At 51.7% G+C, this 26,644-nt stretch overlaps 7 protein-coding genes across 7 annotated transcripts; 4 read left to right on the plus strand and 3 right to left on the minus strand.

Moving 5' to 3' along the window:
• Positions 1–741: 741 nt before the first annotated feature.
• JN550_006000 (uncharacterized protein) lies at positions 742–2,652 on the plus strand (the record flags this gene model as incomplete). The annotated part of the gene is made up of 4 exons (XM_049317691.1): positions 742–1,276; positions 1,326–1,448; positions 1,506–1,767; positions 1,827–2,652. The coding sequence occupies 4 exons, from the start codon at positions 742–744 to the stop codon at positions 2,650–2,652; spliced, it is 1,746 nt and encodes a 581-aa protein (XP_049171886.1).
• A 425-nt stretch (positions 2,653–3,077) lies between these two features.
• JN550_006001 (uncharacterized protein) lies at positions 3,078–5,813 on the minus strand (the record flags this gene model as incomplete). The annotated part of the gene is made up of 1 exon (XM_049317692.1): positions 3,078–5,813. One exon carries the CDS (start codon positions 5,811–5,813, stop codon positions 3,078–3,080), a length of 2,736 nt encoding a protein of 911 aa, XP_049171887.1.
• A 1,339-nt stretch (positions 5,814–7,152) lies between these two features.
• On the plus strand, positions 7,153–8,857 carry JN550_006002 (uncharacterized protein; the record flags this gene model as incomplete). The annotated part of the gene is made up of 4 exons (XM_049317693.1): positions 7,153–7,307; positions 7,363–7,821; positions 7,874–8,776; positions 8,833–8,857. The coding sequence occupies 4 exons, from the start codon at positions 7,153–7,155 to the stop codon at positions 8,855–8,857; spliced, it is 1,542 nt and encodes a 513-aa protein (XP_049171888.1).
• A 625-nt stretch (positions 8,858–9,482) lies between these two features.
• JN550_006003 (uncharacterized protein) lies at positions 9,483–10,709 on the minus strand (the record flags this gene model as incomplete). The annotated part of the gene is made up of 1 exon (XM_049317694.1): positions 9,483–10,709. The coding sequence occupies one exon, from the start codon at positions 10,707–10,709 to the stop codon at positions 9,483–9,485; it is 1,227 nt and encodes a 408-aa protein (XP_049171889.1).
• A 1,321-nt stretch (positions 10,710–12,030) lies between these two features.
• JN550_006004 (uncharacterized protein) lies at positions 12,031–14,715 on the plus strand (the record flags this gene model as incomplete). The annotated part of the gene is made up of 7 exons (XM_049317695.1): positions 12,031–12,126; positions 12,192–12,366; positions 12,436–13,485; positions 13,774–13,834; positions 14,208–14,298; positions 14,345–14,533; positions 14,599–14,715. 7 exons carry the CDS (start codon positions 12,031–12,033, stop codon positions 14,713–14,715), a joined length of 1,779 nt encoding a protein of 592 aa, XP_049171890.1.
• A 2,115-nt stretch (positions 14,716–16,830) lies between these two features.
• Positions 16,831–17,469, minus strand: JN550_006005 (uncharacterized protein; the record flags this gene model as incomplete). The annotated part of the gene is made up of 1 exon (XM_049317696.1): positions 16,831–17,469. One exon carries the CDS (start codon positions 17,467–17,469, stop codon positions 16,831–16,833), a length of 639 nt encoding a protein of 212 aa, XP_049171891.1.
• A 6,321-nt stretch (positions 17,470–23,790) lies between these two features.
• Positions 23,791–26,175, plus strand: JN550_006006 (uncharacterized protein; the record flags this gene model as incomplete). The annotated part of the gene is made up of 3 exons (XM_049317697.1): positions 23,791–24,019; positions 24,297–25,301; positions 25,352–26,175. The coding sequence occupies 3 exons, from the start codon at positions 23,791–23,793 to the stop codon at positions 26,173–26,175; spliced, it is 2,058 nt and encodes a 685-aa protein (XP_049171892.1).
• Between the last annotated feature and the right edge of the window lie 469 nt (positions 26,176–26,644).

Here is a 26,644-nt window from a genome sequence, read left to right on the forward strand (position 1 = left end):
GTGTGGTGGTTGTTCGATTCTGAAACAGCCTTATTGAGAATCCCAACAGCTCATTGGCCAGTGCCTGACGATCTCACTTTGCTGGCTCATCCAACGAGAGTCGTGAGTAGTGTGGGGGCCTCAAGCCAAGACTTGTGCGACTTACGCATTGGGAAGAACAAGAAGCACTGGAAACCTTATCTGGTGTTGGGCACCTCATCTAGCATTGATTGAAGAGATGCGCGGGTCTCTCATATGAGTCGGCACGCAGGACAAAGCTTGGCGGTAGCAGTGCGTGGGTTTTAATCTATCAGCTGAGACGGGAAGCCGGGTTTGGTTGCCTAATATTGCAGCATTCCGAGTTTGAGATTTAGCCGCTATATTACCTTGCAAACTCAGGCCCTCCAAACAGATGGAAGAGCAAGGTATAGTAGCATGTCTTGCCTGGTTATGCACTGACATGAGCCTCATTGTATTGGATATCAATATGTAAGGACCCAGCTATCACAATTATACCGTCACAGTGCACCTTCTGCAAATGATAACACCTCCAGCGTTGCAATGTGACCCGAGATCCCGGTTTGGCTTTACTCCTTCGCTGAATCATTGAGGGATTTGCTGAGCCGGTAAAATCTTATGATCTTCAAGATGAGGCACTGGTAATATAGTAGCGACGTAAAGAAGCCTTGCAGGAGTAGTGTGCTCCGTCTGTATGTTCCTGAGTATCAGCCTTGAAGCAGAAGCTCTCCATCCGACGAAGCCATGCGTCTCGTAGGCTGGCTTGCAATCCCGCTTCTCGTACCCCAGGTGCTGGTGGTCCATGGAGAAGTCCCAAATTGTCCTTTCTTGGGACCTGTGTTTCCCAAACCCACGGACTTAGCGTCATCCGACACCATTAAACAGGCAGTAGAGGAGCTGCAGTCGACCTTCGAGAAGTACGATACCAATCCGGCTAACAACCCTAACGGGACATCATGGTCCATTCAAGTCTTCTCAGCATCTCAAGACCAGCCTGTCTGGGAACATTATCATACGGCACCCAATGTCAACACGTCGTACGTCAGCGTGGTGAATGGAGATACAATCTATCGTCTTGGAAGCTTGACAAAGATATTCACCATATTAACCTTCCTCGTAGAGGTTGGCGATAAAGACTGGAATACACCAATCACGGAGTACGTTCCTGAGCTAGGTCAAATTATGAAAGACTCCAAGCATGACCCTGTAATGGATGTAGACTGGAATGAGATCACGATTGGGGCACTGGCAAGTCAGACGGCTGGAATCGTAAGAGACTGTAGGTTAAAAGCATCGCAGATCTCAAATAAATATTAATCTCCATGCAGACGGAATCTTGGGGGAATTGACTCAAGAGCACAATCAAACCGAGCTTCAGTCGCAGGGTTTTCCTCCAGCGCCGCTAGAGCAGACACCAGTCTGTGGCGAGTACTACCTATGCACAAGAGAGCGTGAGTACAACCACAGAAGTGCAACTGCTCGACTTCAAAAGCTGACCGCCTGGGTAGAACTTTTCGAAGGTTTGAGCATTGTGCCACCTTCATGGAGTCCACACACAACCCCGGGCTACAGTAACCTTGGTTACCAGCTCCTGGCATACGCACTAGAAGCGATGACTGGAAAGAACTTCTCGAACATGCTCATCAATGACGTTATCAGCCCTTTGAGCTTAGACCACACGTTCTATGCAAAGCCAAAGGACGATTCACAAGGCATTGTACCAGACGGGAATGAACAGGGATGGGGCTTCTGGCTTGGAGATGCCAGCCCGTAAGTGTCGAGCCCTACGTATGTTCCAGAAGCTCAAGACACTCACTGTGTACCTTCAGCACGGGCAATATGTACTCATCTGCGAATGACCTGGCTACACTCGGACGCGAGATATTCCGCTATACGCTCCTCTCCAAATCTCAGACCCGGCGCTGGTTCCAGCCTGCAGCTTTGACGTCAGATTTCCAAGCAAGCATCGGATATCCGTGGGGCGTGCGGCGGATACAGCTCGGCTCGGGGACGGACGCCAATCGTGTCGTGGACTCGTATGGGAAGGCAGGTAGCATCAATCAGTACCAGGCACTGATGGTTATGATACCCGACTACGACGTGGGGATTGTGGCGCTCCTGGCCGGTCGGTGGCCGGGGAACGCCAACTGGGACATTGCCGACCAGATCGGCAACATCTTGCTGCCCGCACTAGAGACGACGGCACAGCAGCAAGCCGATGCAGCGTATGCCGGGACCTACACCAGCGCAGACCCGGATCTGAACAGCACCATTGTGCTGAGCACCGACTACTCGCGGCCCGGGCTGGGGATCGACCGGTGGATTAGCAACGGGACGGACATGATCCCGGTCGCGGTCCGCTACACGCTCAACTACAACGTCACGAGCCCGATGATCCGGCTCTATCCCACGCTGCTGGAGTCCAACAGCAGCGGGGCGATGCGGAGGGCCTTCAAGGCCGTGGTGGAGAACCTCGACGCGACCGACCAAACGGACAAGATGTTCAGCACTAGCTGTGGGTCTTGGGTCAGCCAGACCACCGCGGTGTACGCTGACATGCCGCTGGACCAGTTTGTCTTCGAGTACGGTGATGATGGCCGGGTCGTCAGCATCGAACCCTTGGCTCTGAGAGTTGCTTTGAAGAAGGCAAGCTAGAGTAGAATGCAACCACACTAGACAGTTGTATATAGTGCGCAATACACGTAGACCGACTATGTTAGTCCATTCATCTGTACAATAGGTATCCTTCCATACGTATATTTGGGCGTTTATCGGTTTCCTTCAACCCGCCTTCTATAGGAGTTAGCCCAAAGTCACAAATAGCAGCATTGTCATCAATTAAAGGGCAGAGTGTAGAGTAAGGTAATGTATTGGGGTTGCAAGTGACGTGCTACGTTGGTATCATCTATCTCAATCTTGACTTTCCAATCCAATCGACATCGACACGCTGGCTGTAAGCAAAATACATAATGGCTCCTCGTATGCTTCATTAACATTGACGTTGTCTTGTCATAGACGTATTGCGCTTATATCATCCACCAACTGTTTCCAATATACCAACCGGTGATCGAATCTGCTGGCTAGAGTTCCATCCGTGCCTCGCCCGAAGGCAACTCAAGAGGACCATCTACCCCAGGGGTGTAGGCTGCCTGCTCAAGAGCGGGCAGTGTGGGCTTGGCAGCCTGCGAGGACTCCGTCATAGTCACAGTAGCCTTGACTCGCATCGTCTCCGTCTCGGTGACAGTTTCAATTCTCAGGGTCTCAGTCTCAGTGACTGTCTCCATAACTCGTACAGTAGTTCTCTGGGTGCTGATCTCCTGCGAAGCCGATCGCGAGACTGCAGGCTCAATAGCTTTCGCAGGAGGCTCAAGGATCCCACTTTGGGTCGAGCAAGGATCCTGGGCGCTGTCGATGCTCTTAGGGGCCACACTCTCGGGTGTAAAGCTTGGCTGCGATGCGTAGCTCTGCGAAGTCGTGGCATAGCTTACAACAGGCTCTGCGATGGGTGCCGAGTCCTGCACAAGCTGAACTGGCTCGGGAACAGTCGAATGCTGGATCTGTGGTGCCATCTTTATCTCAAAGGCAGTCGAATCAACGCGAGGTTGCTGGGGTGTGGTGCGCAAAGCCATAAGAAGCACGAAAATGCTCAGCGCGATGATTACGATATTCTTGCGGTCTTGCATGAGGACCTTGACAGACTGAAGCAGCAGCTCCGATAGTGAATCGGACTGATAGGATCGGCGACGGCTCTCTCTGCGCTCATAGGCCTCCTCTGAAGGGGACCGAGGCGAAGGCGGCGGAATGTACGAATCAGGGTGTGAGTGATGTGCTTCAGAACTGTATTCTGTTGGCAGTTCTGGCGTAGTGCCGTAAATCTCCCGCAACCGCTCTTCATCCTGTCGTCGACGCTCCTCGCCCAGTGATCTGCGTCCAGTGGCAGGCTCTGGTTGCGTGGACGAAATCTCGAGTTGTGCATGGATAAGATCAGGCTGCTCACTCGACGCCGTATCTTGCTGCTCTTCGACTTGTTGCATTATCTCCGATGCGATATCCAGCTGTTGATGCTGTGCTGCCTCGCGCTCTTGTAGAGCAGCTTCAAGGCGAGCCAACTCCTCGTGGAGGCCTGGCTCAACGACTGGCTCAAGTTCGACGTCCACTCGCTCCATCTCCTTCCAACACGCGGCCCAAGCACCCGCCCTCATAAGTCCGTTGCTAGCATAGACCTTGACGCGGAAGATCCTGCCGGCGCCAAGTGAATCATACCGAATATCACTCTTGCAGGTGTTGCACCAATGTCGCTTTGCCTCGGGATGGATAGTTTCATAATCATCCTCTCCTTCAGAGTCGTCACCAACGCTATGCTCATTGGCCGGGCCGAGGTAATGGCCGCATTCCAATATCCGAGCGCGTCTGCGCATGGGCAAGTCTAGTGCTTCCAGGAGGCGCTCCTCGAGAATCTCATAGTCGTTCTGAGGATGGCCAAGAAGGATGCCCCTCTCGAGCACTGTGTCGCCCATCCGGTCTTGCAACATCCTCCACGATTCGCGAAGAGTTTTTGCCTCATCACTCATCTCTGACGGGTCCAGGCTATCAATCACATCGCCCCACATCCATCGGAGCGGCACAAGCGTAACGTGAAGAAGGACAAGAGGTGCCTCCTTGACCTTGAACCGAGATGGCGTTCTGTTCTTGGGCGAGTATTGCGCAGACGCAACCGGGCTCCCAAGACGTGACACAGTTGGGAAAGTCCGTTTGCTTGATCGAGGCGAGCCAAGCACGGATCCAAAGACTGACGGGGCTGGCGAGGACATCTGCATAGCGTGGACATCGGATGGTGTGCGGAAAGGAGGACGAGGCGTGCCCCGTACTGTGGGAATGAAGTCGTCGTCTCTGTCATATTGAGAGATGTCCGAGATGCGGGGCGTTCGGGTAGCTACCGTGACATTGTCAGGTACTGCGGTGCCCTTGCCAGACTCAGACCCTCCATCGTAAGAACCCAAAGAGCTTCTGGGGCTCTTGTCACTAAAGACATCCTCATCTGTGCCTTCGTGATGGGAGCTGCTGTCCGCTGCTTCATCGGCTGGCTGTGGAGAGCTTGACTCCTCATGGAATGAATGCTGTATCTGCGACTCCTCGTGAAGCTCACTGTGATCTTCCACGGATAATTCACTTTGATCGTGTTGCTCGCCGTCAGAGGCAACTGTATGAGAGCTCAGCACAGAGTGATCGCCTTGGTCGCCATCTGTCTGGTAACTCATAACTGAGTCATCGCCATGGTCCTCATGCTCTTGACTGCTTCGGTGTGTCTCCATTTGAGCCACAATATCTCGAGCAGCAGCCTGTATGAGTGCCTCGGTGCGTGCGGAGGCTCTTCGAGGTGAGGGCTTCCGTGACGAGGTCTCCTCGCCCATGTCGTCTACGATTTCGCTCTCTATGCTCGGCATAACGGACTCTTCTTCCGCTTGGACATCGACTCCATGATGACTAGCTTCGTCATCATCGACAATTGAATCCTCAAGGTGTGAGTGGTCTTGGTCCATGTCCGCGTTGTCAACATCGTGAATGGCATCGTCAATCGGTGCGTCCTCCGCGGCGTCTCCGCCTTCGGCCGGGTCTATAACTTCGTTCTCATCGTCGTGCTGTTGGGAAGCGATGCTTGTGTCCAAGGCAGAGTCATCCGCGTCTTCTGTGGCCTCGACTGTCGTCTCGGGTACGTCGACTTGTGGCTCTCCTTCGTGAGTGGTAGCCGGTGCATTTGCCGCGACACCTTCAGCAACCTCAACATCGCCATGCTGGGACTTGACGTCGTCGTCCATCGGTGCGCTCAAGCAAGAAGTGTCAACGTGAATATCAAAGTCAAAATTGGGTTTGTGTCTACGTCGGGGCATTGAAAGCTGTGGTCTGTCGCCAGCGGAACTTTGTTGATTATATCGGTGTTGCTGTGATCCGGGAGCTCTGGCAACCGCCCTGAATTCTGATTCGATGAATGAGGTGTGTTCCACAGTCAATGATCTGGCACGATATGGTTTGCTGCGTCTCTGGTTTGAGACTTTCTAGCGGTGGGCGCTGGTTGGCGAGCTGCCGGGCGGTTGTTTACTTGCGGTTGCCGGGCCAGGAATTACGGGCGCCGTGGGTCGTGGGGAACAACCCGCTTGGCTCTGGCAACGCCCCCCCTATCTTCAACAGAGGATCCACTGCGAGGCCCGGCTTCAATTCATCTGGGGGAGGGAAATCTACGACTGCGATTCAATTAGTTTGCTGTCGTAGAGGTAGTACGTAGATCACAGCATGCGATATCTGTTGGCGGCTGTTATCCTCTGACTGGCCTTCAAGCTGCTCAAACATGTTTGTCTTGGCACCCACATAGCCAGCTTTTGGGCGTTTTGACGTCATCTCTGCGCTTCAACTGCCGCAACGTCGCGGCAAAACAAGGAGAATAAGTTGGCATAGCAGGTCTCCGTTGTCCAAAGGTTTCGGAATGCGAAGTCATGTCTCATTCCCCCAGAGATGAAGGGTCGTGTCTACACGCAGCTCACCGTCTTACTGCACCTCTCAACGTTCTTGGTGGAACCCTAGCGAAGGTGACACGCTACCGGTCGCCGAAGCCGACCTGCAGCTTAGGTACTTGTGGATTTAGTGCAGATGTTAGCGGCCTTGCCCTCTGACGTCATCCCATCGTCGGTCTGCTCCTACGGCTGCGATCCAGCCAGGAGACGGGAAAAGATTGCTAGCCCCTGATTAAGTCTCTGGGAGTCTAGATCTCCGTCTGTCACCAAAAGCACGCATGAGCTCCATAATGCCTGGCGTATCAGCTGATTCACCATGCACGCAGACGGCCCAGGCTGGTATGGCCATCCTAGCATCGTGTCCAACCAGCCGATGGGGGGCGGCGCTTCAGCTGCAGTAGGCTGCGATAAGTGCCGCAATCCGTAATGGCCTGCATGTGCGCGTTCCAAGGCACGTTCAAAGGCTACGGGTATGGGCAAGCTGAACCGAAAAGGGCCCTGTAATCAGTCGCAGTCGTAGTCGTAGTCGTAGAAATATGATTGCAGAGCCACCTCGTGCCTCCCTGTGAATCCCCCTCTGCTCAATCCTCTCTTCACCAGCAGTAGCTCCTCGCATTCAATTCGCTTGCTTAGCCCAAGGTCATTCAGGATGGCAGAGGAACAGAAACCCACCCCGGAGAACATGACCATGCTGCAAGGCTTTGAATGGTATGTGCCGGCAGATCAGAAACATTGGGTGCGCCTAGAGAAGCATGTCCCGCAGCTCAAGCAGTGGGGAGTCGACAACATTTGGATCCCCCCAGCGTATGTTTAGCAGCCCCCATAAGAGCGCCACTGTCTGACATCCAGGTGTGTGTAGATGCAAGGGCTCGTCCACCTCTGGGAACGGGTACGACATTTATGATCTGTACGACTTGGGCGAGTTCGACCAGAAGGGTGGCGTCGCTACCAAGTGGGGAAGCAAAGACGATCTTCTAAAGCTCGCTGAGACGGCAAAGAGCAGTGGCGTTGGACTGTATTTCGACGCCGTCTTGAATCACAAGTTCGCTGCAGATCGCAAGGAGAAGTGCCAAGCCGTGGAAGTTGATGCCGAGGACCGTAACAAGAACATCAGCGATCAATATGAGATCGAGGCTTGGGTTGGCTTCAACTTCCCAGGCCGCAAGGACAAGTACAGCAAGATGAAGTGGCATTGGTATCACTTCAGCGGTGTCGACTATAACGCCGCCAACAACAAGACCGGCATCTTCAAGATCATGGGCGACAAGACGAAGGGCTGGGCAGATGATGGTGACGTCGACAGTGAAAAGGGCAACTAGTAAGTTTTGGCCATGCGAAATCATCGGTGTTCCATGCTCACGTGAACGTAGCGACTTCTTGATGGGCTCAGACATTGACTACGATCACCCAGAGGTTGTAGAGGATACTCTGAACTGGGGCAAGTGGCTGGCAAAGGAACTTCCCCTGAAGGGCATTCGGTTCGATGCTATCAAGCATTACAGCGAAGAATTCCTCCGCCAGTTCATCACAACGTTGGATGAGACCTATGGCCAGGGCTGGTTCTTCGTGGGTGAGTTCTGGAAAGACAGCCTGGACGACATGACCCGCTACCTGGACCGCATGAACAAGAAGTTCTCGCTCTTTGATGCACCGCTGGTCTACAACTTCAGCGAGATCAGCAAGGGCAACGGTGCCGATCTCAGAAAGGTGTTTGACAAGACTCTGGTGTCAGTCATGCCCGTCAACGCTGTTACCCTGGTTATGAACCATGACACACAACCGTACCAGGCGCTCGAAGCCCCTATAGAGGGCTGGTTCAAGCCATTGGCGTATACTCTCATTCTGCTCCGCAACGAGGGCTACCCCTGTTTGTGGTACGGTGATCTCTATGGTATCGACCCCAAGGGTGAACACCCCTTCCCACCCTCGTGCGGCGGTGCCCTCCCAAAGCTTGCCCTTGCCCGGAAGCTGTACGCGTACGGAGAGCAGGCGGATTACTTTGACTATGCGACGTGCTTGGGCTGGGTTCGCTACGGCACCTGGGACAGGCGTTTCGGATGCGCTGTAGTCCTCAGCAATGCAGGTCCTGGTGAGAAGCGGATGCACGTCGGAGAGATGCATGCTGGTGAGGTGTGGACAGATGTTCTCGGCTGGTCAGACAGGGAAGTTACTATCGGCGAGGACGGATTCGGAGTGTTCGTCTGCGGCGGCACGAGCGTCAGCATCTTCGTCAACCGAGAGGCGGAAGGCAGAGAGAAGTTCTCGGAAACATTGTAAGTGATTCACGTCTGATGTTGAATTGCTTAGAGACACTAACAAACGATTACAGTAACGACAAAATTTATGACGAATAGATCTGATTATTACGAAGTAGATGATAGATATACAGGTACTAAGAACAAGGCATTCAGGAACTCAGAAAGCGAGACAACCCGTATCGGCTAATTTGCAGCCGTTCTCTCTGGGGTTCCTGTGATTTCCAGGAAACTGGTCATGATACATGCCCGATGCCCAAGTGACCAGTCCCATTGATATTGGTTCTTACATGCATTGTCACTCGCGCCAGTTTCTCATCGCTTGAAACTAGTTTTTCCACAAGCAGATGGTATCCGACGGCACGACATTAATACAGAGACCTCTGTTAGGTCAGCTCTTGCCTGCACGCATGTTAGTAGTCATCTTGGTATTCAAGAAGCATTCAGCGTTTAAAGGTGGTATGATATACCGTAATTCGTCTGAGACGGTGACCAAGCTGTCCATGATGCTTGGGAAGACTGTATATGGATTGCCCTAGCTCAAGACGAGGTCCATTCTGATATGCGGGTGCCTTTAGCCTGGCCACTGTACTACGATTTTCGATGCTACGATTCATCTCAAGACTATATTGAAGTTTTAAACCAATCAACCTACCTATCAAGTAACCCTGCAATCCCCGTATACCAAGTTTCCTTGGATGGAGATCCTTTGCTTAAGTAGATGTTAGATCATAAGAGACTCGTAATGCATTCCATCCCGCGTGCAGAACGTATAGCTGATATCCACCCTCGCCACAGACTGTACCCAAGACATAGCTTCGATCCTCTGCCACACGGGAATCTGTGCCATGTTCTTTACTATTTCCATCTTGCTAGACCCGCCCTCTTCAATCTCGATTACCCGGTCAACCAGCCTGGCAGCAGAAATGCTATCCCAAACCGCCTCCCGTATCGGTTGCCGTCGCAAGATACTCAAGACCTCGCGTCGGACCATAGGATGCCGGCATTTGACCCCGATTATGTACAACACGGGTATGATCCCGATCTCCGGCGTGAAAGTCGGCGTTAACGACCCCGAATACCGCTCATGCGCCGCCGCTACATCGTCCGCCAAGACCAGGCATTGCTGGAATTGGGGCAGGAAGTTGTCATATTCCATTTCTCTCCCAGGTCCGTAAGCACTGAGCAACGTCCATGCGATAGTATATTGTAGGCGTAGCAGTGATATGAGTGGGTAAGACTTAGGACCTGACCTGCCTTGTTGCAGCGCGTTTCCGAAGAGACTCGACCACGTTTCCAACTGCTGGAGAACGGTAGCCCTAAACGACGAAGGTGACGTTTGAATCCTCTCCGCCGAGGACATTTGCTGCTCCATGTTGTGCAGTCTCATTACCCGGGCGACGATGATCTGGAGGTAGTCGGCGGCTTGGTCAAGAGACCGAAAGGCGCTGTCGGAGGGTGGCAGTTGGGGCCAAAGTGTCTCTTGGATACCGGCGGGAGTCCAGTCAACCAGAAAGACTACAGCCTGCATATCGAGACGGTGGATCTGTTTTGTGACCTGGTAGATAAGCGCGCGAACCTCTGAGGAGTTTGCATTGTCATATGTGTTGTCCAGTATAGTCTTATCGAATTTTCGTGAGAGCTCCACGCCTCCACGTAGGTGCTTCATTGCTTGTACGTAATTGCCTGCCAGATGATCAAAGCAAGTGAAGAGATAGCAGACCAAGAGGGTAATGGCTGTTGTTTCGGTGCTGTCACCAATTTCTCGATTCAGAAGAGATTGAATGGACCGATTATAGTAAAACAAGGGAGACTTATCCGGTGGCAAGTTATGCAGGGGTCGCCGTTGGTGCAATTGGTCGCTAGAATTGCGTTCCAGGTAGTTTCGGTAGATCAAGCCCAGAGCAATGGCAGCATACCGCACTGATGGTACTGTTTGGGAGAAGAACATAAGAGTCTTCCGCCACGACTCGCAGGGGTGATATTCGTTCAGATGCTTGATCGAAATATATTGGAAAAAACACATCGCCTCTGTCTGGTCTGACGCTGTCGCTGGTAACAACATAAAGGGTCTGAGATTCTGCGAAATCAGGCCATGGGTTTTTGCGTGCCATCGTTTAGACTGGTAATCAATGATCGCGGTTTGAAGGTGGCAATTATGGCAATCCTCTGCTCTGTTGACCTTCTCGTTGTGATAATGGCTTGAATTGATCTCGGTCTTAGAAGCCGGGGGCATTTCACTATAGCCGTCACAGGTGCGACCTGTGGACTGGCATTTCAAGCATGAAGGCAGAGATAGATCGCATTTTATTCGTCTGATTCTGTGAAGCGCACCAAGGCTGGGTGTCAGTTTCTGGGTTTCCAACACATTTGATCGTAACGTAGCAATAAACGGATTCCGGACTCACTTGCAAGTCTTACAGCCTAGCCTTGACTTTGGAGCGAAGTTGCGAGGCTTTCTGCGCCAATCTTGGCTGGCTTTCTTCGTGTTCTCGTTCTTAATGCCGTCCATCGTGTTAATGCTAGCTGGCTAAGATTTGCAGGAGGTGTCGTTTCTAGCAGAAGACAATTCTTCGGCGACTACGACGCATAAGCCGCCAGTTGAACGGAGCAATAGTTTCAAAAAGCAAATAAGATCAGGTGATCATTAGATTTCGGGAGGATCGTCTGTTCAGCTGTTCCTGTCAGCAGGCAAATCATCTCTCACATCATGTACAATGGACTCTTCAATTTGAAAAGACGGACGAGGAAATAACAAAAGCCTGAAGAGGGACCGAATACCCCAAAGATAGGCCAGGGACAAATCCTGATCGAGACCTAGTGCTTATGGAAATAGATGCTGATTGGTTGGTTCGTACAAGCGGGGCGCCAAGAAAGCAGAGCCCCACGGCACAGAAGGAGCAGGGGTACCGTAGACACAGATATTGATTGGTCAGTTCGTACCACATACGTCAGGATAGGAGAGTTCTTACCTACGTACCCAGCTGGTATGTAGACAAGGTGAGGAGAGAAGAAAATAGACTTGTGAACCTCGGTGGTGTTGAAATAGGCATTGATTGGCTATTTCGTACAAGCGGAGTGCCACGATAGAGTGCGCAGCAGGGATATGGCGTTGAAGTAGACAATGCGACTCCCAGATCAAATGTTTTCTTGGGCAAGTCAAGTGGTATAAATAGTTCGCTGCTATCAGTGTGTACCAATTAGCACAAACCTATGTTGCCACTTTCCTGCAAGCAACACAACAGAAAAGTCTATGAGAAACCCAGATAACAATGAAACGACTCGTGTATTCGCTCGTTCTATTCACGAGCTTGGGATGCAAAGCCGATAATTGGCATGATCCGCGCATGGTTTATGGTTTTGACAATGTGAGTCTTGGACTTTGCGAAACCACGTTCTCAACCGTTTTGAAGCATTCTGACTAGCCATGAAGATCGAACCCTCGGCCAATCTTACGTGGACTTCATGTTTTGATAACTTTACATGCTCTAGACTGGAAGTTCCTTTAGATTATTCGAACAGAAGTCTTGGTACGACGTCAATCGCCTTCATTAAACTGGCTGGCAAGAATGCCACCGTGAACTCTCCAAGTATTGTACTCGTCCCCGGTAAGATCTCGAGCATATCACTGACATGGAGTAACCTCAATTCCGTGTGACCAGACTGACACTTTGCAGGCGGTCCGGGCGCTTCTGGCGTCGACCTGCTCCTTGGGCAAAGCAGCACCACAGGGCAAATCTTCGGAGAGCAGTACAACGTGATCTCCTTTGACCCTCGCGGTGTCAATAACAGCGGCCCGCGTCTCGACTGCTTCTCGGGGAGCACAGAAGCAAGGTTGACTTTCAATCGTCTGCACCGTACAGGCGCTACCAATATCTCTTCAACCTCGCTTGAGGAGCAGTACTATTCAAGCTCTATCTACGGAGAGTGGTGCAACGACGCTGCTGAAAATCAGTCGCCCCATGGATATTATGTGACTACGCCAGCGGTCGCGCATGATTTACTCACATTTGTAGAGGCAGAGGCCGAGTTGGCGGGTCAGTCACCATCAGACGCCAGACTATGGTGTTATGGAATCAGTTACGGTACCGTCATTGGCACCACTTTCGCTTCCATGTTTCCCGACAGAGTTGGGAGAATGATACTCGATGGTGTCTTGGACGCAGAACAATACTATGATAATGACTGGAGGGACAACGTCGATCAAATGGACGAGACCATGGAAATGTTCTCAAGCTTCTGCCATTCTGCAGGACCTGAGACGTGTTCGTTCTGGGGACCCACGCCAGCGGACATTACAGCCAGGATGGATTGCATCATCGATCAGCTTCAGAACCATCCGGTTGCGCTAAGCGGAGTCCAAAGTCGAAACCTGCCGGAATTAGTCACCTATTCGGACCTAAAGGCCCTTTTCATCAATGCCACCTACGCCCCACTAGCGTCCTTCCCAGACATGGCCGACATCCTACACCAGCTCGAGCATGGGAACGTGTCTTCTCTAAGAGGCAAGTTTGTCGGGCAGGATATTACGTCCGACGCCCGTCTCGTTATTCAGTGTACCGATTCGTACCGGAGAAACAGGCTTACTACCATTAAAGAATTCGGGAGTTACGTCGAGTATACGACTTCCAAGAGCAAGTATATCGGTGATATTTATCCTATCTTCCTGGAGACTATCTTGTGTAGATCATTCCGACCACAATTGCCTGATAGCATGGTGGTCCAAGGTAAGCAACCCTGTTTTCCTCTCTGTCTCTCTCTGTCTCTCTCTCTCTCTCTCTGCAAACGTTCTACAAACTTCATCTTACGAAAAGGTGATTAAATATAACTGCATTGGAAACAAAACCTAACAAGTCTATTTCTCGTGTAGATCCAATAAATGGACCACAAAGGCCTACGTCCTTCCCGATCCTATTCGCGAGTAACACTATCGATCCTATAACGCCTCTGGTATCGTATGTTTCGGCTATGTCTCGTTCTCAGCTATGTCGCTAATCAATTTCCCCTCATCGCAGGGCGCGTAAGATGTCTTCTCGATTTCCCGGGTCGATACTTCTATTACAAGAAGCTGTTGGTGTAAGTTATCTAATCCTCAATCACACATCATCCCAAAAAGGAAGCTCACTGTGGGTTATTCTCCTCGAATGCAGCATACAGTCGTCAATCAGCGGGCATCAGACTGTTACTTTGAACATGTTCAAGCATACCTTCAAGGCACACTTCCGCCGTCCAACATTACATGCCCGCAGCAGCACATACCCTTTATCGACGGCGCTGTCTAAGAAGTGGTCAAGCCGCGGTCACTTACCAAAGTACTAGTCTAGCGGTTAGAAGGCTGTTTTGTATGGGTTTAAGCTATTAATTGAATGTAATTGTGCTTGTAAAAATGAATGGCTACTTGATGTACGACGCATCTTGCTATATATGTATATCCATTGTACCCTTCTAGGGCCGTGGTTTGGGACTCCGCCACCTCCCTCGATGGCTTGTTTACATGCAATGCTCGTGCCACGGAATATCGAAAACGACCTACCGTGTTGGTATAGAAAGCCGCACTGAAGGCTGACATTTGACATGACAACTCAGAAGTACATTAACCGCAATTCCCTCCCCTTTTGCCGATCCCGGCCCCATAGTTACTTTGACAGCGGCTATATCTCCCCGAAAACAACACGCACCACCGCTTTTGGCAGAAATCAAAAGGTCACTAAGCCTACCATGACAACACCCAGCACGAACGCGGCCGGAGAGCCCTTCAATCTCAAGAAAATATGGGTAACCCTCCTCACCAACCGTGCCTATTTCGAGGAATCTTAGTTCTCAACCACAGCTTGCGAAAGACCAACAGCCGCTACCAGCTCAAAGTCATGGCGACGCGCGATGTCGAGGCCGACACCCAGTACATGGACGCCTTTGAGGTTGCCGGAATGCCCGCCATAGCTGTCGACAAGATCTAGCCCGCGCCTCGCGACGGTGAAATCAATAAGGGGACCTGGGGGAAGTTGGCTCCCTGGGGGCTTACCGAGTATGAGAGGGTGGTTCTGCTGGATAGCGATCAGGTTATCTTGCATAATATCGATGACATGATGGAAATCCAGGTTCCCAAGGGCGGGATTGTTAGTACTCATGCTTGTACTTGCAATCCGCGCAAGTCACCGCATTACAGTAAGGATTGGTAAGTAGTACTTTCCTTTATGGAACAGTCAACGAGGTAGGGGAACAATGGAAAGGGAAAGAAAGAGAAGGAGCAGAAACTTGCAAAAGCTTTCGTCTGTTTACTATCAGACTGTCGTTCCAGCTTAACATCTCTTCTCTCTCTCTTTCACAGGATCCCCGAAAACTGCGCCTTCACCGCCGCAAATCAACAAACCGGCGAGCCCGCGTCCATCATCGATGGCTAATTGCCCGAGAATCACCACCTACTCAACAGCGGCACCGTGATCCTCGAGCCTTCGCAGAACATTTCGACAGCCTGATACACACAATGAACACGGGCCCCTCCCTCCCCACCATGCTTTTCTTCGACCAGGACCTGCCGGCTCAATAAACGGCGACCTTTCCCATACTCGTACAATGCCCTGGAGCCCATGCGGTCGTGTCATCCGTTGCGGAAGGATGAGGATGTCAAGATCTTGCATTACATCTTAAAAAACTGTGGAAGAGCAGGGAATATAATATTGAGGATGTGATTGAGTCAACGCATGCGGTTTGGTGGGAGGTTTGAGCGGAGGTGGAGAGTCAGTGGATGGAGAGCGGGGAGGCGAAGAAGAGGGAGGGTTGCCAATCCATTATCAGGCCTTTGGTTGCTTTCTAGTTGGTAGTGATTGTGGTCCGTAGCCCTGAGTAAGGGGTGTTTTTCTTGCGTCAATGCGGATTGGGTGTGAGAAAATGGCGTGACAACTGATAGAAGGAACGGAGGGCTAGCCCAACTCTCTCCATATGGGAGCTTTCGCAATTGAGACGCGACCTTCCCAAGACATGCCTAACCCTTCACCGGCTGGAATAGTCGGCCACCGTCCGCCGGCGAACCCCCTTGAAGTTCGTGCAAAGGAACAGACACTTCGTGTACTGCACATTTGTACAAGACTGGGTTACCCTTCATGCGGACTTGCTAGCAAGGGCAGATCATACACCGAAGAGTTTCTTAACTTCATCTCCAGTCTACCTTAGCAGATATGGCTCGAGGCCAAGCCATTCTGTTCAACACTTATGGTAAACTATGCCACCCATTCGTATCCTCATTATCCAGCTCCTGCAAGGTTGCTACACGTCTCTAAAGCAACTTCCATCATCGGGAGAACAGTGATCGCATAGGGCTATGACTTTAGCCATGATAAAAACCCACGTCACTCTAGGTCCACCTCAAGGCGCAGTCCACCTTTCAAGACCTCGAAGGAGCTGTCTGTTGCTTCCCCGGTCTTCTCATTTCTTGGCAAGACACCATTCTATAGCTTTAGAATCCAGGAGCTCAACCAGATGGTGGATTATGTCCCGGCTGTTGGCGTCTTGGTGCAGAGGTCTGACGCCGGAAGTTGGGTGCTCGCCGTACCTAGTAGTGGTTGAGAAAGTTGCTCGTCCTGCACCTGGGCTGGTTGATTCCCCAATTTCACTTCGGGGATAGTCTCATGGGCAGTCCCAAGAAGATCAACTGAATTCAGGGCTCACGTGGCAAGTAATGCACGTGGTCGCAGTGTCACCGTGTACGCGTTGGATGGGCGACGCCCTATCCTAATCGTTGATAATCGCTCCGCTCCATGCTCGAACCTCAGACAGGAGTTCAGTCCAGCCACTGAAGACGACGCAGGAAGGCGTCGGGTATGTCGATGTCTTTAGTGCAAGCCACAGCTGCGACTTTTCCGTCCGTTAAACGCCCTATGACACTTCTGCGCCAAGCAAGCCAGCCACGTTTCTAAATAACACATCATGATTAGTCGTGAGCATCCCGGCTATGGGGATAACTTACCTCTACTCAGAGCATCTCTACCTAATGTAGCAGAGTGTTGTCGATGAAGTGATCATTGCTCTCAAAGGACCACTTGTGCTAACGGTTACGAGCCGTCTCGTCTGCCGGGTTACCCATCTGCATGATGGGCCCCCCCGCCGTTGAAAGGTTGCCGATGGTTTCCCTGGTGCCTGAGAGTTTGGGCAAGCTGACTCTCACTCCCTCCCCAGTCAAGAAGAGGCGGGTTGCTCTTGAGCCATTTCAAATACCACGGATTTTGGAACATAGCTGCATCGCCTCTCAATTCTTCCATGAACCTGTTGCCCATCTCGTCGATGGCTTTTGTCCAGGCAGAACGGATGCTCAAGAGGATTCTCTGGCGCTCAATGGTCTCAGCTCGGCTTTCCGCTGGGCATGCATTCAGTTCCATCTCTGCCAGCTCATGCGCTTTTGCCACGTCGCTCATCAGGCCCAGCTTGACGGTGGTTGCCGCATGGGCTGCTCTCAGCTCATGCATCTGACTTCCGTATCTCATCTGGTCATGATGATCGACGGGCACGCTTGGTGGCGGCGGTGGTGAGTCTTCCATTCGCTGCCGCTTGGTGGGAGAAAATCCGGGGCTCGGGGCTCTCCGCTTAGTGCCGTTTGCCCCACCTGAGAAGATGTGGCCGTTTTCCGAAAAGCCTGAAGCCATCTCCAGGGTTCGAAACTCCAGGTTCGAGGACTTCTTTGGCTGGCTTGAGGCAGAGTGACGGAGATGGGCACACATGAGCTTGAGGCGGCAGCTCTGAGGAACAAATCTAGGCGGTCATGAACTCATGCACGCGCGGACCGGCCAACGCCCCACTGCTTAGCTTCGTTGCGGGCTGCAACCAAGGATTTCCCTGATTCCGCACCAGTGCTTTTTTAGACTTTCCAGGGATTATGGAGGATCTAGAACACGTTGCAGACAAATGCCTAGCTCTGGGAATCGTTTTCATATTCGATATCGCAAAGGATTGACCGCGATCTCAGTGTGTCGTGGAGCGCTGGCGTCAAAATGCAATCATGGTATCGATCGAACCACATTCGCTCCTGTCCTGCCCTGGCTGGTTGCATTGATGTATCCCCGTCTCCTCCATGAAACGGAACCCCCCAGGGCCTGGTTTGATATCATCCTGATTCCTCTGAACCAAGAGCGCTTGGTTTCTCGTAGATGAGCCGCCATTCTATCAATTGAACTTGGCCTTCATGCGACATCCGTTTCGAGAGTTTCCAGTCCCGCAGATTCAGGGCGGGAAAATCGTGCGGTAAACAGTTGTTCCCTCCCCACACATGCATGCACTGCGCTTAAGGCCATGCCTCCTTCGTATGATCCCTGTGCAGAGACAGAGCCACCAACATACATATGGATATTATCCTGCTCTCGAATCACAAAGAACCGCCTGAATCGAACATATTTAGCCCTTGCCTTAGACTGGGCTGTCAGAACGAAGGACCATTGAAGTGCAACATGAAAAACATAGTCACGATTGAACGGCTTCCACTTGTCTCTCTTAATGCAAGTCTACTCCAAGCATAATGAAGCGGCTTTGTTGAGACTATTGAAATACGATGCGTGGTGCACTCACACTTATTGATAGAACCTCCAAAGCCTTATAAGATTGGTTTGGTTTGAAAATACGACAAAAGACCATACAGATTGATGCCAGTGTACCTCCTTTGCCTAAGGTTCTCGAACCTTAGACCACTTCATTACTAAGCGCGGTCATGCTACCTGCATCAAAGATCAACCATGCTTTCCTAGGCATTGTGAACTTTATGCACGGAAAGGACTTTGATGCTTCGTACCTACGATGATCCTACTTTCAAGTTCACCTATTCGCATGTCTCAGTTGATGATTTTGGACTTCATCCCCGTCGTGTCTTTGATCACAGCGAGCTCCAAGCCAAAGTCAACATAGATGAAAGCTTATACCCGCAGACATTTGCGAGTCTCATCATTAATATTTGTTGCTTCTACCAAATTTCGCTCCACACGTAAACAGTTCATATCAGATCGCTTAAGCCCTGGGGCAAGCGCAACGCGAACTGAACAACCAATACGATCGGTCACAACATAACTTGATAACTGTCACTAGTTTCATCACAGCTATGAGTAGAGATCCTCGGCTCGGACCTTTTCAATTCGTAGACAGATCTATTACAAGTTATTTCACCGTTGGAAATCAACCATCAAGTGCCATCTTCCTAGGCGAAACCCATACGATAGTCTAACCCGGGTTTCAAAAGTAATACTGGTCCTTCTGGACTTCGTCTGTCCCTAAGGGAGACACAATATACAAGGCTTGAGTGTGACTTTGTTATGGATAGAGATTGCGTCCAAATTGGACCACATTGGTGTTCCAATACATGCAGTGAACACCCCCATAAGGTATAAAGAGCGTATTGAACGCTACAATCATGTGGAGAGACGACTGAAATGAGGAATCCAGTCAGCCTTTACAAAAGAATCATTTCCATACATGATTTGACCTGGACCTAGGTCTTTTGGGGTAACATTGCAGCTGGATTGTGACAAGATCGTAATATCTGTTATGACATAAAACGCAAATCGACCCTTGTACCAAATGACACTTCCAAGTTTCTGCTGAAATCGCACTCCAGTCACATTACAGGTCTATCGTTCCTGTTGTTCATAGTAACCTAATTCTCTGTACATTACTGTGAAGAGATAAGCGAGGCTGTCAGCTGAAAGGTGATGTGCTTTTGGTGTGGCTAGAGTTCATGGTTCGGTTCACAGTTTTGTTAAGCAGTCAGTACCGAAAACAGCGACTGAGAAGAAATGGTGTTATCCCCTTCATTCAGAAAGCAAGTGTCTCCCGGAAGGTGTATGAAGCCCATAAGACAATAAGTTCAACAATACACTCTGCTTCTCGACGTTAGCCAACGAGCACAGGAGGCCCAACACTGAAGCGCCTATATTTTCTTCTACTGCAATGTATTCTTTGACTTTGTTCGGGTAAAGTCCCAAGTCTCACAAGCCTTTTCAACTTGGGGGCCAAACACCTGCAGACTTGTCAGCCGGCAGCGGGTTGCGAGTTGACCGTGCCGATTCTCTGGACCAGACAGCTCTTCCGGGACCCGTTCATGTAGTCAATACTTGAGACGAAATGGTGGCGCGGCATGGAGAGCGGCACAAGACTCGGGGTTTTACTTGGACAATGATCTTGGCGTGCATTATAGAATTGCACCCTGGTAGTTGCTGCCACTGAATCACATTGCGTGACATCTTCACCGTATATCAAATTTTCTGCGAGAGTTCGCTGTGGCTGCCATCAAGATCACTGTTTCCAATGATCAATCTTTATACGACAACGAAGGTCTTCCAGGAATTAATTTCGATCCAAGCCGACACAACTAAGAAATTATAGGCGAGCAGTATAGCAGCAAATCCAGTAGGCTTCACAATTCCCAGTAGCAGGGCTTTCAAAATTTTTCATAATATACGCAGTGGTAAACCGAGTTTTTATAGCTAACTTCTAGCCGTTCACAATAGATGCTGCATCTGGTAGGATAGTAAACTGTGGCGACTAATTCTAGTTCTGATATCGCCGACGAATGAGTTTTGAAAGCAGTCCATGTGCCTTTCTATCACTGTAGGGAAGAATGTTGCAGAATACGCATATGTCCGTAGAGTGAAGGTGCTTTCAGGCCAGATACTATCTCTCTAGTGGTGCGCTCGTTATGTGATATTTAGCTCTAATACGTCGGGACGGAGGTTACGAATCGGCGACTGGCAAGCAGCGAAAGTCAACACAGAGTTGACTCCATCCACGGAAGCCGAATGGCGTGACCAAATAAGAATACCAACTTCTTTGTATTGCTAGAAACCCTAAGCTGTTCTCTGAGCGTCTGCCATCAGCGCAGGGGAGAGAGGTGGTACTATTGCAGGGTATGACTACCTAAAACGGCAAGCTGACTGTGGCGCTAGAACTTAGCTTCAGTCGTTGGGTAGTTTAAATCTGACATCACCGATACAGCCAGTGATATACAAAGACACTCCGGCTGCGACGGCTTGATGTCGGTGCCCATTGTACGCCGATATTCCGTGGTGCCGTCACACACAAGGTTCGGGTGATGTTGCCCATCAATCGACGATGGTTCGAAGCCAAGTTCATTGGTCTCGGTCGGCAGATGCTTGGCCCATTGCCACAACACACAGCCACAAGCCCACCTCGGCAGTTGGGAAGATCATTTTGGGCCACTCGCGCCTCTGGGTGTTAGCCTCATCTCGCCAGCTCCACAGGCGTTGACAGGAGTGCAGGGACGGGAAGATCTACCACAGTAGTCCATGATGAAATCACAAGTCCTGTCTTTCGGTCAATTACGAACTTAGAATCGAGTAAGGCTATCTCCAGGTTGTTTCATCTCTTCTTGCTTGTAGTATGCCTTGCATGAATCGTGAATCGAGTACGCAACCATATCCATAGACTGCTGGCGTATGCCAACAGGGACGTCCAGCTACATGCATACCATAATACATAGTTGATAGTATTATGGGTAGGTCAAGGTCTTTGGGCAATGTTACAAGAAACATACTAGTCCTGATCTGTCTTTTTAGTCCGCAGGTACATATTACTTGTATGGTAATCCGCTGAGCCTCTGGAGTCCTTGTCCAGCTGAGGAAGGGATTCTAAGCCCCTGCACAGACCAGAATTTGTGGGTTTGGTTATTGATTATTTGGGGGCGCGAATGAAAACTGTGCTGGGGAGAATTCGTAGCCCCCTTGATGTGGCGTCCTGCATAACGGTAATAACCCCTGAACACCATTGCTGAGTATGGTGTCGGGGAACACACACTGAAGTGGGGTGAACGAGCCTCGTTCATGCCCGAGTATGCTCACGATACTCATATGACAACACCCTCGCCCTGTCTATAAACAGTAGGCACTAAGCCAGAAGCCTCGGCCTGCGACCCTAGGAGTAGATCCCAAAGAGAAACCAGACGAATTCTGGATCTGTCGTTCCAGAATAGGGCAGTTGGACACGACGGGAAAGTGGGCGGCGTCCCTATCTAGTGTTACCGCCGCGAACTTGAAACTCGAGACTCCTCGGGACCTGTCTCCCACATCGGAACCAAAATAACCCCAGCGTCTAGACCTTTTTAGCTACTAGCCGGGGAAATGCCGATCTACAGTCACTTCCAAACGCTCTGACATTGGCTCGAGAGGACCCATCTATAGGGTCTCAACTGTTGTTCAGGCGATGGGTACGGGCTCGGGGGCTAAAGTGATCTGAGCCTAGCATATACCGAGTCAATGTTTGAACGTCGACATGCGATGATGTCGATGAAACACGCCCAACTGGGTTGCTTGGCTATTTTTGACCATCCAACGACGCGGACCACCAATGACCTCTCTCCCAACTCTTCCAAGGACATGGTGACCGGGCAGCCGGGTTACGTATACTCTCGAGGCGCCTTGGGGTCTTGTAAAGACGACGTGAATTTGATGGTATAACTTTCCAGTCTATTGTCGCAGATCTCCATGGCTTCATTTGTACCCTGGCGAGCTTCGGCCATTCCTGCGGGATACCTGCTGTATCTATTGCTTGACTTTTATTAGTGGAGGCTTGTCTTTGAGTTAGGTCAACCCAGGCGCGGCAAGTCGGCAGGCATCTTGGAAGGTTTGGAAGGGCGCCAGAATCACGCCAAAGCCGTTGGCCAATTTAGGAAAAGCGGAGTTTCGTAGGGGCCGAGGCGCCGATCCACACATGCCGGAGTGAAGTGGGGGCGGAGAGATGACAGGAGATGGTCTGTACGATTGTGTCTCTCCCAAACTGCTGTTAGATTGGTGTGATTTTAATGATGAACCACCAGCCTGATGCAATCACAAAATGTGTCGAGCAGCGCATGAGATGATAAACCCGAGGACAATGAGTCCTCCACAACAATCGCTCTCGGATACTTACCTAATGCTGGATTGATGGTGATAACATACAGTGACAAGCCACGATGACGGAGCTGAAGGACAGCGATCGGCTCAACCGGGCGAACTACGCCGTGGCACCGGTCACTTCAGGGCGTACAGCAGTTAGTTTCTGCCGGTCTGGGTCTGAGCCATCGGCCTAAGTGGGCGTAAATGGCCGCTGGCTCATTGGGGCGAGTACCTTATTGGCCAATGCGGTACGACCAAGCCCACTAGAGTGGTGGCAGTGTTTGAGGTGTCTCTCGTGTCAAGCTTGTCCTCCCTGTTTGTGGAATGTCAGGGCTTGCAGGAGAAAGGGCCAACTACGAGCCAATGGTACAAACTCCCAGTCGCCGCCCACTGTCCCAACTCACCCACATTCCCGAGCTCAGGGAATCGAGACAAGCACTTTTCTCCAAACAAATGATGGGTCTACTCTTGTGAACAGTGGGACGGTTTCCACAGGCCATAGCCAGACCTCGACTGTTGTTTTGGTATACCAGGGAAGAAAACCGCTTGGATTGTCCGGGGATAGGGATGATGGAAGCTGAGTCTATTGTATTGCCTAGGTACACAGCACCATCTGGGCAGTGCATCACGCGGAAATTATAGCCCTGTGTTCCTTCTCCCGTACCGTAACGGGTACCGTGCCAGGACCGCCCAGACCATCCGCTGTTGGCCACCTGGCCCAGGTATTCACACTACTGGGGATAGTCCCAAGAAGTGCTGTACCATAGTATTCACTACGTTCATGCGCATGGTAAGGAGGTCGTGGTATCTCGTTTTTTTTCCAATATCCAGAGCTGAAGCCTATTCCTGGAGAGACGGAGGGGAACAGAGCTTGTCAGCAAATAGTAAAGAATTCTGCTGCCTGTCCGGCAAGCCAGGCCGAGAGAGAGCGAGATTGGCTCATGGTGATGTGATCTGACCAGTACAGTAGCTAGCTAACTTATCGACGGCGTTTCATCGTGTTCTGTCGTCGGGCCCTGGGCAGGCAGGGCATTGTCCCCTGGCCGCTGGGAAGCCACCATTCTCTCACCCTACTTTTGGCTACGTACTGTGCATGATGATGCTATGCTCGTGAGTACGCAGGCAGACAGACAGACAGACAGATAGACAGACCGTGGCAGCGGCTGCATGCCCATGGTCGCCAGAGTCCCAGATTGTGAGCAGCATCGTAAGCCTCAGGCCGCAGGCATCACTATTCTTCTGGCGAGCATTCGCTGTGCTGCGCCGGCGCCCGCGCAGGTAGCACAGCTCGCACCATGGCACCCGAAGTCCCCTGCTCTGGTAGGCTCGGACTTGGCCCAGTCGGGCGGGCAGCAGGGCAGCCCATTGGCCGACGGCCGACGGCGCTGGCTGATGGAGCATGGTCAGTCTCGAGAGCTTACGCGTCCCTCCCCCCCCGGTCAGGCCAAGCAGAGGCGCAACCTATGGACCCCCCCGGTCGACCTACCGAACAGGGCCAAGTCCATCAAGTCAATGCTCGGCCCCTGTGCCGCCCACTTCTGGACACCCAGTCCACTTGGTCCCAGGCATCCGCATCCATAACCGCCAAATCCCCCATCGCTCTCCGTCTCCCCCATTTCCATCGTGTGCAAACTTGATATATCGAAACCAACCTCCGACACGACACCCCAATCTATCAGATACCGTTACTATTCTCAGCACCGCGAACACCCCAGCAGTCACTCGTCATCACGTCAAGGAGCATCAGGGCATCGCCGTTGGTCGCCACCACACATACAAAGACATGTCGGCTTCCAGCCAGTCCCAGTCGTCGAGTAGTCCGGCGAATACCCAACCCGCCGGTTGCGTAGTTGACCCTCTCGACCTGCTCGACTTCTCCGAGTACGACGGCCTCTCATACCAGTCGTCCTCAGTATCACCCGCTTCCAGCTCCAAACCCCAGTTCAACCGCCAGTCCGCAGCACCAACGCCGACGACGATGCCGTCTGGCCCAGTCATGCAAGGCCCTAGCCACCGCTACGACCAGTACAAGCAGCAGACTCCGTTCGTCCCCGGAGCCTTGGCAACGACGATGGCCATCAACCAGAGCAACCCTCAGATCACAGGCTACACCCTCGACTACATGCAGTCCATGGGCCAGAACGAGGACGTCTTCGACTTCAACGCCGGCCCCTCCCAGCCGTCGCCAAACATGGACCTCGACTTTGACTCGCAACCCGAGCCCTTCTTCTTCCCGGAGCAGACCATCAACCCCAATGCTATCGGTGGTCGCGACACCCTGCCGTCGCCGCCCGCCGTGCAGAGCAACATCGGGAGGATGTACCCCGGCATGCACCAGCAACAGGCTCTCGCCAAGGCACAGGCCCAGCAGAGACAACAACAGCAGATCATCCAGCAACAGCAGCAGCAGAGACAGCAGATGAAGCAGAAGGGCGTCCAGCCTTCCGACCCTATGGTTGAGCAGAAGATTACCCAGTTGCTGAACTCGATGAGGGCCAAGTCCGGTCATGACGACTCTCTGGACTCGCCTCTGCTCAACATGCCTAGGCCAAAGAAGGATGAGGAGGACATGGACGAGGACGAGAGATTACTGAACAGCGAGGAAGGAAAGAAGCTCAGCAGCAAGGAGCGCCGTCAGTTGCGCAACAAGGTCTCCGCTCGCGCCTTCCGCTCGAGGAGAAAGGGTAAGCGTCTTGGTCCTCTTCGCGGGAACAACTTGCTAATTGTCATACAGAATACATCGGTCAGCTCGAGAGCGAGATTGCTTCCAAGGTCACTGAGAACGGCGAATTGCGCACACAGAACAGGGCTCTCCTGGAGGAGAACAAGCGTCTCTCCGACCTCACCCGCATGCTCCTGTCTTCGCCATCGTTCTCCAATTTTCTTGACCACCTCAGTTCCAACCCCAATGCCGCACCTCAGCAGCAACAGGCCGCCCCTCAGATGGAGCAGAGACAGCAGGAACAGCGCCAGGCCCCCAAGGATGTCAACCCGTACGCTGCCGCCCGCCAGTCACAACAGCAGCAGATCGGGATGGTCATGATTCCCGAGCAGACTATGGACTTCTCCATGCTCAACATTGCTGAGTCCAACGACATGTACAGTTACCAGCCTCAGGTCTTCTCTGTTCTCGAGACCCCCGAGATGCCCGAGATTGATACTGCTCTGCTGTCGGGCAAGGACCATGGTCTCATGAGCGAAATCACCGAGTCCATCGAGAAGGTCGAGATCACTCTCCCGGAGGCACCGGTCCTCCTCGAGGACGCCAAAGCTCAGGCCCCTGCGGCACCCATTGCCGCCGTGGATCTGGTGAAGACTGTAGCCAACCTCGATGGCGATATCTTCGATGATGAGACCTCTACTACAAGCGTCGTTCAGAGCGTCGTTGATAACATGTCCACGATCACCATCCCATCCGAGAAAGCATCACGTTACGAACTCATCAGTGCTTCGGAAGAGGATGCTACCGCTTCGAGAGCCCTGGCACGCGTGCAACGCCTAACATCCAGCATAGAAGCTACCATGGCTAGGCTGGAGCGCCTCACCATGGATTTATAGTTTCCTATGATACTTCTCGGATTGGCGTTTTGCTTGCATCAACGGGTATACCGGACTTGGTAAGGCGTTGGGTTCGGAGCATTGCTACAGGGTTCTTGGAGTTGGCCTGAATTGGGCCTTTGCTATCTATTTATTTTCACTGTCATATGTGTATGTACTTGTGGTCCTGACATGGGCCGTTCCTATGTGTCTAGAAAATTTGGAGGAAGTCGGCTTCGAATGCCACGTCTTGTTATGATGAATGAGATCAGTCAGGGAATCGTGGGGGAACAGCGTGATACCATATCCGCTGTAATAGATAGCCGGCAAGACGCCGCTCAATGAGAAACCAAAATTGTAAAACACCTGTTCATTAGTTATCTCGCATGTTGGCGAAGTGTGTGTCCAACAATTTGGTGATTGACATGCGAACCAAGCTCAGCAGAGGAGGTAGGCAACCTACGTCGCTCACACGCGAGAACGAAATGCT

The sequence above is a fragment of the Neoarthrinium moseri genome (genome assembly GCF_022829205.1).
Source record: "Neoarthrinium moseri strain CBS 164.80 chromosome Unknown scaffold20_Wmoseri_CBS_16480, whole genome shotgun sequence".
NCBI lineage: Eukaryota > Fungi > Ascomycota > Sordariomycetes > Amphisphaeriales > Apiosporaceae > Neoarthrinium > Neoarthrinium moseri.